The 11,382-nt window shown below is 53.5% G+C and overlaps 1 protein-coding gene across 4 annotated transcripts in view; it reads right to left on the bottom strand.

Annotated features, from left to right (window-relative positions):
• Positions 1–2,073: 2,073 nt before the first annotated feature.
• ABHD17C (abhydrolase domain containing 17C, depalmitoylase) overlaps positions 2,074–11,382 on the bottom strand; it is a 45,402-nt gene continuing 36,093 nt past the window's right edge. For all 4 annotated transcript variants that reach the window (XM_040969247.1, XM_040969248.1, XM_040969250.1 and 1 more), the window contains 2 exons: positions 8,146–8,325; positions 2,074–3,566 (listed from right to left, as the gene is read on the bottom strand). In XM_040969247.1, coding sequence (XP_040825181.1) covers positions 3,347–3,566; positions 8,146–8,325 — 400 coding nt within the window. In that variant the 3' untranslated portion in view covers positions 2,074–3,346. The remainder of the gene's footprint in view (positions 3,567–8,145; positions 8,326–11,382) is intronic.

The following is an 11,382-nucleotide window of genomic DNA, read 5'->3' as shown; positions in this document are numbered from 1 at the left end:
TAGGCACAGGACAGAGGTTAGCAAAGAATCTAACATGGAGCCAGGAGAGAGGAGGAATTCTGTCCACAGCCTGAAGCTGAGCCAGTCCCTCCACCCTGCCCAGCCTCCCACACAGGCAGCAAGGATCCACTGACTGCTCAGTCTCCCACACCCCGGAAGTCAGCAGGGTCTGTGCGTTCACCCGGCCAGGAAAGGTTCCTGCATTCCAGAGTCAGGTGTTGACTCAGCCAACCCGAGGCTAGGAGTTCTCTCTGCTTCTCATTCTGTATCCCTGCCATAAGACTGAACACATTCCCTAAAACGTCAAACAACCTCAAAGACACACTTTCTAACATAGAGGAGACAATAGCCACTGTTCCATCCTCCAGTTTCCCAAGGCCCCAAGAAGAGTTGGGATGATTTCAGTGAGGATCTGAAGTGTTCCTGAGATTTGAACCCATGGCCCACACTGGTGTTACTTAAATTTAGGGCTCAGGTGAGAACGCCATCAGCAGAATGGCCATCAGCAGAATGGCCACAATATGCTGCTCTGAGTGTTATTTCTAGGCTCCTGCCATTTTTTTTTTTTTAATTTAAAAAAAAAAATTTTTGTGGCAGAGAGGCCACACAACACTCCCATATGCTGGTTCACTTCCGGTGTGTCCATAGCAGCCAGGACTGTGCCAGGCCAAAACCAGGAGGCAGACTTAACCTAGGTCCTCCCTGCCTGAGAATGGCAATGACCCACTCACTGGCGCCATCACCACTGCTTGCTAGCGGCTAAGCTGGCGGGAAGCTGGAGGCAAAGCCAGCCACCCTACCCAGGCAGTCAGATGTGCTACACGGGCACCTTCACCACTGGGTAATCACCTGCTCCTCTAGGCCCTTATTGGGATGGTTCTACAAATTTGCATGGGTGGAATAGCAGTAGTTGAATTTGCATGAGTTGGGAATAGCAGTATTTGAAATAAAATGCAGTTTCTGTCTGCTCTGCAAGGACTTGAGGTCACCGTTTGATTCTTGCCCTGGGACTGGGGGAAAAAGACCTCGGGAGCTTCCAAAGAAGCATGCTCTCCTGGTGGAAAGGCCAGTGCAAGGCTGGCGGAAGGGCAGCTCTGCCACAGCCTGCATCTTAGGAAGCGGACCCTCCCCAGGGGCACACTGCCCATTCACCTGCCAGCCCCAGAAGGAACATGGCCCCCAGGGACACACTGCCCACTCACCTGTCAGTCCCAGGAGGAATGCGGTCTCTGGGGGCACACTGCTCACTCACCTGTCAGTCCCAGGAGGAATGCGGTCTCTGGGGGCACACTGCCCACTCACCTGCCAGTCCCAGGAGGAAGGCAGCCCTGGGGCACACTGCTCACTCACCCATCAATCCCAGGAGGAACGCAGCCCCCAGGGGCACACTGTGGCAAGGGCAGACAGAATGGCCCTCAGTGTTTGCTCTTGTCCATTTCACTGTGTCCTGCTGACATCGCTGGCGTGTGGCTCATAGTGGGAAGTGGACTCCAAAGCATCCGGGAGCAGCAGAAGTGGGGACAACAGAAGCTCAGCGGCATGGAGATGCAGCCACTCTCCTATTCCACTCTCCACCTGTGCTCCCTGCCTGCAGGGACCCACGTCCAGCTCACCACACAAGTGAGCTGGCTCCTTCCTCCCACGGCTGCCACCTCGGGATGGATTGCAGACCAGGAAGCAGCCTGCACAGGTGCACTGCCACTCTCAAACTCTCCTCCCCGCTCACCAGTTCCTCCAAGCACATGCCCTGGAAAATATGTTCTGAGAGGACAAACCTAGCATGCTACAGCTGTTCCATTGCTGACTGGGTGGCCAAGGGCCGGACACCCTCTGTGGACATCCTTGAGGGGGTGGGTCGGGCTTCCCAACCTGCAGGCCCTGTCCTTCTGGCCAGGCTGCCTTCCTCACTGTGGCCCTGGGGCCAGCATCTACTGCACACACTACAGGGAGTGCCCCTGCACTGAACCTGCTACACCATCAGCATCTCGACTCCTGGTGAGACTGAAGAAGCACCTGACTCATGTGTTCTGTGCTGAGAGAAGGGGGAAAAAAAAAGAGCAACAGTCCAGGCGGTTCTGATCCATGCATCCTTTATTCCATTACCAACCACTGGGTCCCATCCAAGCAACAGTACACAAACTGGCAATCGCCTGTAATCCAGTTGTACAACGATCTGAGGCTTACAGTACATTTAAGGCTTTTAAATTTCAGAAAAAAAAAAAAAAGAAAGAGAGAGAGAGAAATCAAACCAAAGAAGCCCCAAACCCACACCCCCAACCAACACAAGCAGTGTAGCAATTTGAAGCGCTCAGCGTTCTTCCCAATGCCTCTATAGCGCCCGCTCCAGTGTCAACACCCAGAGGAAGTTCCTCAACTAAAAAAGATTTGTCTCGTGAAATTTTCAGAAAGTCTCCAAAGCATAAACTTGGAAGTTTCATCTTGCAAATGTTATAAAATTTTTTTAATAGCAAAACATAGGAATAAAAACGTATTAACAAAAGGTGTTCAATCATTTACATTACAAACAAGGAAGTGTGCGGTTCATCGTTGTAGCCTGACCAAGGGGGGAAACTACCCATTAAGAATCTATGCACGACGGCATTGCAAATATGTACAGTACTGCTTAAAAAGTCTCCTGGGGGGGACTTCAGTGAAGCCAAGTCCCGCGAGGCTCTTGGTTAGATCTGCCAGACACTCCAAATAGGAAAACTGCTGGCTGGTAAGAAATGTACACTTTAAAAAAACAAAATAAAAAAAACCCCAAAACCAACCCCAGTGTGAGAGCCTTCCAGTTCTACTTCATGGGGCTGCAGTTGATGAGGCTGTTCCAGGAATTTCCAGGAAGCTAATTCTCCAGTGTGTGTGTTTGGGGGAGACTTGTCCTAGAACCAAAACGAGTTAAAGGGGTTTTCACCATGAAAGCTTTCCAGTGATGCTACCGACAGCAGCACTAGTGGGTCTGGACCCACCCGTCTGGCAACTGAGACGAGAGCCCGACAGGTGTCCGACGCCGGGATGGACAGCGGAGATGGGACGGGGGTGGGGGAAGGAGCAGGGGGCAACACGAGACCAGGGCACGGTCCCCATGCTCGGCTCATGGGCCTCTTCCGGCAAGGTCACAGAGCTGGAGCCTGGGACCGCGGGAGTTGAACCTGTGGTGGGGACTGCGCAGAACCGGCTGGCGATGCAGGAGACGGGGACAGTGCTGGCTCTTCGAGGAGGACACCGTGAAGGCTGGGAGCGCAGGCTGGGCGCAACTGTCTCCACGAGCTGTCACAGTCACAGCAGGTGCGGAGAGGAGGGCCCTTCTGTCCACAGCAGATGAGGTAACGGGGGCTCGTCGTCTTCAGGAGTTAGGGAGCTCGTGAGAGATGAACTGTTTTAGTCTTTCCAGGTACTGTGCATAGAGCTCTATGTCGTTATGCCCGGCCCCCTCCACCCACAGGGGCTCCACGGCCCGGGGGCAGCGCTCGTACATGGCCAGGCCATGGGAGAAGTCGATGACCTCATCCTCTGTCCCGTGGATGACCAGCACGGGAGAAGTGACTTTGGATATCTTGTCAATGCTGCAGAGAGAGGCGGGGTGGGGAGAGACAGGCCTGTGTTAGCCATTGCCGCAGAGCACACTTGCGACTCTCTAGCACTGAGGCGAGAAGCAGCCTCAATCTTGGAGGGTTAACAACTGAAGAATTCGGAGCACCTGAGGCCCTGGGACATGGTGGGTTCTGCCCCCACCCGTGATGCCAGCATCCTCTAGGAGCGCTGGTCCCTGTCCCAGCTGCTCTGCCTCCAATCCAGCCCCTGCTAATGGTGCCTGGGGAAGAGCAGAGGATGGTCCACGTGCTGAAGGCCATTCATGGAAGAAGTTTAGATGAACTTTCGGGCTTCTGACTGTGGTCTGGTCCAGCCATGGCCACTGCAGCCATCTGGGGAGTGAACTAGCAGACAAGTGTGCTCTGTCTTTCAAATAAATACATACAGCAAAGTGGCACATGTCACAAAGTATGAGTATTTTGAGAAGTCTGTAGGGAGGGGAATTAAAAGTTTATTCTGATGTTAAAAAAATTTTGTTGAAATCCACATGCACTTTTCCAAGACCCCTTATACATCACAATGGTCTGGCTCCCTGGCCCCTGCCCATTCTTTCCTACCAATTCATTCTTATACTTTTCATTTTTAAAGAGCTTTGGCTTTATGCGGAAGGAGCAAAAATACTGGAGCGTTTTGCATACCCTACCCCATTTTCCCAGAAGCCTAATGTCACCCATCACATCACCGTACTTTTGTCAAACGAAGAGGCCAGTGTCCGATTTTGCCACTTACCAAACTCCAGGCTCATTCTGCATGTCACTCATTTTTCCCACTAGTGTCCCTTTCTCCTCTACGATCCTAGCTGACTGCCCCCTTGAGACGTGGACGTGGTCAAGTCCTGGCTACCCCCAAGCTCCTGAGGCGGCTTCCTGCTGACAGACTCGACAGGCAGCAGATGAAGAACACCCAGATGGAGTTCTCGGCTCCTGGCTTCTGCCTGGTCCAGCCCCAGCTGTTATGGCCATTTGGGGGAGCGAATCAGAGGACGGTCCATCTCCCTCTCTTTCTTTCTGCCTGACAAATAAATAAATCCTAAAAAAAAAAAAATCCCATTGCATGTAGTCACAATATCTTTGTTATTTTACTTAAGACAGAGTCCTAAAGACATCAAATGAATTGGCTACTAACTGTATTCATATTGTTGTGAGGATTTTTAAAGAAAATAAACATGTTTGAATAAATACGTCTTTGGAGAGTGGCACATTTAATCCCCTGCCTCACATGTTTTCCGAACTCTGCTTAACGAGACAGAGACTCAACGCATTTGGCACACACCCCACATCCAAGTGCCTCAGTTTGAGCTTAGCTCCACTCCGATGCCAGCATCCTGCCAGCAGGCAGGGTGGTTGGCTGGAGCGACTGGGTCCCTGATCACCCACATGGGCGACCTGGACTGAGTACCCAGGGTCAGGCTGAGGTTCCGACCAGGGGCATGTGGGGGAGATGAGCCAGTGGACGGGGGACTCTCATACTCTGGCACTCTCCCTCTCCAGCCAAAACAAAGAAATTAGAAAAAAAAACCTCTTAAATAACATTTGAAAACCCCATTTGATTCCACTGCATAAAAGCTAACATCTCATTCTGTGATCCAAAATAAATTACTCAGCTTGAAAACTTCATGCCACACCTGGAATGGATTCCAAGCGGTTTCTGTTTACAAGCCTGAGATCTGCACTCCAGGGATGAGCAAGTGTTTGCGCGCGCGCGCGCGCGTGTGTGTGTGTGTGTGTGTGTGTGTGTGTGTGTGTGTGTGTGTAGGGAATCTTCAAGGGACTGCACTACAGACTGAAAGCAAACCCCCAGTGGAACTCAAGGCAGGCCATCGTCTGGGGCACGGGGTGCTGGGGGACACTGCTGCTGGATGCCGGCCACTCAGCTCTGAATGGCTCGAGGCAGAAGGCTGCGCCTTCCGCCTGTCCTCCTGCCAGAAGCTTCTCACAGATGACCTCTCTACCCATCCTGCAGCCTGACTCACGAGGACATGCAGTGGAACTGCCTGTAACGGGCAATACTACATGTTTACCGTGGCTGCAATCCCACAGACTTTCCAAGGAGACTCAAGGGCAAGGGCCGAGGAGGGCACGGAGGCTCAGGGAAGTCTGTATGTGGCACCCACGAGGCTGCAAGCACAACCAAGAATGTTCCAGAAGCTGCTAACACCTTCTGGAGGCCTTGGGGAGACGGCCCACGCTCACGCCCCATGTTGTTGATAGGAAAGGGTATGTTAAGTGACTTCCTATTGGTCAGGGAAACGCTTCTTCAGTGGCTGCCCTGGGTCTGGGTGAGGCTTCAGGCTAAACACCAGGGTCAGGGAGGCTGAAAACAAACAACTACGGATGCAGTAACAGCCAGGGAACCCTCATTCTTCACCCTCACAACACGGACAGGGGTGGGGCGTAGATGCAGAGGTAACATCCCCTGGTAGCAATGGACACTGCAAGGAAAAGTTCGTAAATCGACTGATGAGGGTGAAGATCAGTGCAAACTGTGATGGGCTGAAATCTACCCTGATGCATCAATACCCTAACTGATGGTGTTGAGTACTAGCAACAGCTAGCTTGCTGCGTCCAATCAGCTCTCTGCGCCTTGGTTTTCCCATCTATAAACTGGGTATGCTCCCTGGACTGGCTCCTGGAGGCACCATGAAGACAAAAGGGAAACCAGCCTGGTGTATCAAACTTGAAGATGAGTGCTAATGTTGCCGACTGCTCAGTTACTGCGTTGTCAGGGCTGTGTGGGGGCGGGGAGATTTAATCATTTTGTTTGTTGCCAAGGTGATGCCTGGCAATGCTGCCCACAAACACGCTAGGCACCTGCCTGTCAAACTGGCTTCCTGTTACCAAGTCTGCAGAGAGAACGAGGGAGACGGAAGGCTGTGCTGGAGGCACACAGGGTCACACCATGGGAATTCTGCAGAGGGGCTCTCCTGAGGGCACAGGGCAGTAGGGTTCTGCCCTGGGGGTGGGGGACAAACGGTCATGTGATGACAAGGCACAGTCGGCTAGTTTCCAACAAAGCAGAACCGCAGCAATTACCGGGGCCACTCAGGCTCCCCACACCGCCCATTACTGGCTGCTGACGTGTGTTCTGGGCAGCAGATCTGGCCGGCCCGCCGCCACTCAAGAAGCTGCTGAAGCAACGAACTGTGGGGACAGATGCTTTCATTAAAAATATCATCCTCATCTTAAAAGAAGCCAAGTGGATGCTTTCCGGCAGGCCGGTGTACTCACTGCCTTGGCATCCACGGTGCAGCTTTTTCTTTCTTCCGAGGGCGGGAACGAGCAGGAGGCTGGGTGTCCAGGTTCTTGGCTGCACACCCCCAGAATGGGTGCCCAGGTTCTTGGCTGTACACCACCAGGATGGGTGTCCAGTTTCTCAGTGCACAACTTCCAGGATGAGACTTCCTGGTAGGAGTGGTGAACAGGGTTCCCGCACACTGTGTCCCCGAGACTGGGTGCCAAGGATCACAACCTGCCTCGCAAGGAGACCCCTGGATCTATCAGGCGTGTTTGCCGAGATGGATTAAGTTACAGCACCACTCCCTCACCTGCGCCCTGGCACTCTGCAAACTCCAGGACAGGACTTGTGTCCGTGGGCTCCAGGACTCTAAAGCCTCGCCCATGAGCGCCTTTAAAGTGTTCGTGCAGACACGTGTCACAGGAACCATGTGTGGATTTTGAAATGTTCTGGGCCCAGACATAAGCTTGCCTTACTTTCACTCTTCACCAACTTGCCGAAGTATCATCATGTTTCTGAATGAAATGGGAAAGGTCACACCTGTGCTTGCTGGTGGCGTCTGCTGGAGCCTGACCACTGCTCAGGCCTCGTCACACAGCTGGCACCTGCTCTCTGCGACTCAGCGTCGCATGATGTTCTAAACGAACAAATACTCAACAACAAGTTTTTACACGTGGGTAACTTTTTTTTAAGGTTCATGATTATTATTATTTTTTTGAAAGACAGAGTTATAGAGAGAGGACAGAGATCTTCCAATCCATTGGCTCACTCCCAAAATGGCCGCAAGGGCTAGAGCTGGGTTAGTTCAACTCTGGGAGCCAGCAGCAACTTTCAGGTCTCCCACAAGGCTGCGGGGGGCCCAAGGACTTGAGCTGTCCTCCACTGCTTCCACAGGCGCTTTAGCAGGGAGCTGGATCAGAAGTGCAGCATCTGGGACTGGAGCTGGCACCCGCATGGGAGACTGGCACAGTGGGCGGAGGCCTTAGCCTGGTGTACCATAGTGGTAAGCCCCCTGGTTTTGTGTGAATCCTGCATGTCACAGCAAAGCCACTTACTCAGAGATAGGGATATGCTCCCAGTCCTTGCACCACCACATCCCAGAGCCTTTCACAGATGAGGTGAGCCCAGTGGGACAAAGTGTCTCAACAGTGTCCCCGGTCCTTGCGTACCCCTCAGTCACCCCCCCCCCGTGGGTGTCCGAGCTCACGGTCTGAGCCACGCTGGACTCAACACACAGCTCCTGGCAGCATCAGGTCTAACCTGGTGTCAGATGGCACAGGTTAGACCACATGGCTGGCCTTGGGGACACGCACTCACCTGGGGAAGGCGTCGAAGCAGTAGGTCTTCCTGGTGTCGGGGAAAGCCACGCGCAGACCGGACATCAGGGGTGAGTGCAGGATGACAGCTGCGCACTCGTACCGTGAGGCCAGGTCCACGGTGGGCACGGTCCCGATGCTCTGCCCGTACAGGATAATGTTCTCAGGACTGACGCCATAGCTGGGGGAAGCACAGGTGGCATGCTGTCAATGGCCATGTGACAGCAGAGCGTCACGGAGAAACCCAGCATCCCCTGAACCCACACGATCCCGTGGCCACCAGCTGGCCACCCCACCGCCCATCTCACACATGGGAGCTTAACACAGACACAACCTTAACACACACACACACACACACAAATGCTGGCATCCATCTCAGAACCAAGCGCAAGATCCTATCTTGGTGACATTTTGCGATCCTAACCAAGATGATGCCTTTCCAAATAAATCTGTTCTCTCCAGTGGCTCACATGGCCACCTCTTCTCCCAACGTTTTCTCTTCCAGTTGCTGACGTGTTTCTTCAGGAGAAATGGGCAGGCTTGGCGAATTCTAACATGAAAAATGTTTCAAGTGGTGCTTTCATGATGGCAGAAGCGCTGATGTCATCAGAAGCAGGTCTGGTGGCGAGGCAGTGAATTTGAAGACAATCCCTGCTTTGGCATCCCTCCACGGTCTCCTCCCACGGTTTGTGGGTGAGTAGCTGTGTGGAATGCAAGCTGCATCTCCCAGCCTCCCCTGTAGGTTAGGGAATCCTGAGGCCCAGGCTCTGGCCAATGGGATACAACCCAAGTGACACTACCCAACCCCCAATGCCAGGTGGTGGCTTTAAAGAGACTCTTGCATGCTCAGCCTTTTCCGTTGGCCCTCCCTGTTAGCGGGGAGCAGGTGCAAAGAACACAGCACCTGGGTGATACACACACAAGCATGAGAAGATGGGACATGCAATGTTCTCTGACAGCACAAGATGCAAGTAACATGGACAAGGGGTGAGGGTTGGCAAGATGGTGAGGGTTGGCAAGGACATGCCAGAGTGCAGGTCTGTGACCCCTGCATCTGTGTAGGAACAGGCACAAGCCCTGTGGGGAAACAAGGATAAGACTGGTCCGGCGGATGCCAGTGACCTGAGAGCACACACCTCTGACAGCAGCCTGCAGTGAGAGCTGACAGCCTGTTGGGGTGGTGGGCTTCACCCTGCTCTGTTCCCTTCCTCCAGTACAGTGACAGTGGGGCCCTGAAGGAGGAATTCTGGGGCAGGGATGACCGTCCTGGCTCTCTGTAATGCATGACAGTGGGGATACACGACTGGAACCCACAGAGGTGGATGGCCACACCATGGCAGCCCCAGAGGCTAGGGTGGGGCATGTGGCTGGGAAGAGACTCCACAGGAAGCTGCCGCTCTGAAGGAGCTGTATGTGTACCCAGGGCTAGGTGGCAGGGAGTTTGGGTTATTTCCCTTCATTTTAAATGGTGATTTGCTCTCTTGTGGAGATGTGCTACAATGGCAAGAGGTTAATGAGTCCTTCCAGCAGGCACCACCTTTAGGGGAGCAGAGAACAGTGGTGGGGGCGGTGATTGACAGACATCTTTCTTAATGGGCTCCTGGAAGCCTGTTAAAAGTCAGTGCAGCTGTTCCAGGGACGCAGGGCAGGTGAGTGGAGCCTGGCTGTGTCCCGGTCCCATTCTCCCATCTCTGCTTTGCCCAGGGCATTTCTGGAAGGGGTGTAACTTCTTGGCCCCAGGTCTGCCCTTCCATGGAGCAGGGGATTCCCTGCAGCCCTTCTGCACTTCAAGGATCTTCTCCACCCTTGTAGGTATGCACTCCTGGTCTCTTTGCCATAGATAGCTCACGTCTCTGAACCCAGGAAAGTACTTGTTTCCATCTGTGCTCCCTACTCCAAGCCACAGCTCCAATTCTCGCCCCCACACTCCCACTTCAATGCCATGGACTTCCCGGATGCTTAACCCTAAGCCCCGGGAAATCCACCTGCAACCCCTCCTGGGTCCTGCTGTTGGAAGAACCAAATCCAACAGCTCAGCTCAATGCACACCTGCTGAATGACGACCTTGTCCATGAGCTCCAAGGCCTGGCCTTTGTGACCCGGAGTCTTGGCGTCTCCACCCATCTCCACCCGTCTCCACCCCAGACGCACTCAACTCCCTGTCACACGCTGGGATTTTTTCTCGCTGACCTCCCCACACCCAGCCGCAGCTCCAATACAAACTCAAAGCTGGCTGCAGTGGCCAACTATGTGTCCACCTGACCGGGCCAGGGATGCCCAGTAGGCTGGCTAGGGATTCCAGCCCAGTGGGGAAACAGCACCTCAGGGTGTGTCTGAAGAGTGAGTAGGGTGGTTCTGCCCTCCCCATGTGGGCAGAGCCACATCCAACCTAACAAGCACCCCTTTGCAGAGCAAAGGCAGTGGGGTGGATTCTCTGCCAAGGAGAAGTTCAAGTGAAAGAGAAGCGGGAAGAGCTGCAGGATTTGGTGTGACAGCAGCTGGCAGGAGAGTGGAGGTAGACTCCAGCGGGCTTAGGGTTGAGGGTACAGGCTGGACACGGTCTGTCGCTTAGAGCACGAAGCAGGCAGGAAGGGCACATTCTCGAGCTGGGACGGTCTTCTGCTCTGGGGCCCTGAAGTCCCTGGTGCTCAGGCCTCTGAGCCCTGGCCTTCACCCTCTCTCCCTCCTCAATCCCCTGATTTCAGATCAGCACACTCAGACTGAAGCATAACACACCAGCTTTCCTGGTTCTCAAGCTTCCAGTGGCAGAATGCGGAGCATCCCATAAACATCCCTGATGTCGATCATGAATCTCCCTTGCATGTATGTGTGCATGTATTGGTGTATAACCACCCTTCTGACCACATCTATTCATCCACCCATGTCCACCCACCCACCCCTCCCATATCTATCTATCCACCCAGCCATCCATTTCCTACTGGCTGTGTTTTTGGAGAAATCAGACACTGACGAGTTCCATCAGCCTTCCTCTTCCTCCTAAGCCCCAGAGCAGAATGTTCCCTAAGGACACGTTCCCTGTCTAAAGACAGGGCAAGTGGACAAAAGGAAATGGCTCTTGAGACCTCTATCCCCTGTGCCATTACTGACCTCACAACACCAAACAACCAATCTGATTTTTACCTTCCTGCGATCCTGTGAGGAACCATTCTGGACCCCATTTATTCAGAAGAGACTCAAGGGCGACAGTTGGGTAAACTTCTGTGAGTTCCTGCAGCTG

Source organism: Ochotona curzoniae, unplaced genomic scaffold (assembly GCF_017591425.1).
Source record: "Ochotona curzoniae isolate NIBS_2020 unplaced genomic scaffold, NIBS_Ocur_1.0 scaffold_4701, whole genome shotgun sequence".
Lineage (NCBI taxonomy): Eukaryota > Metazoa > Chordata > Mammalia > Lagomorpha > Ochotonidae > Ochotona > Ochotona curzoniae.
Note: the sequence above shows the minus strand (reverse complement) of the source record. Positions and strands in the feature narration are given on the sequence as shown.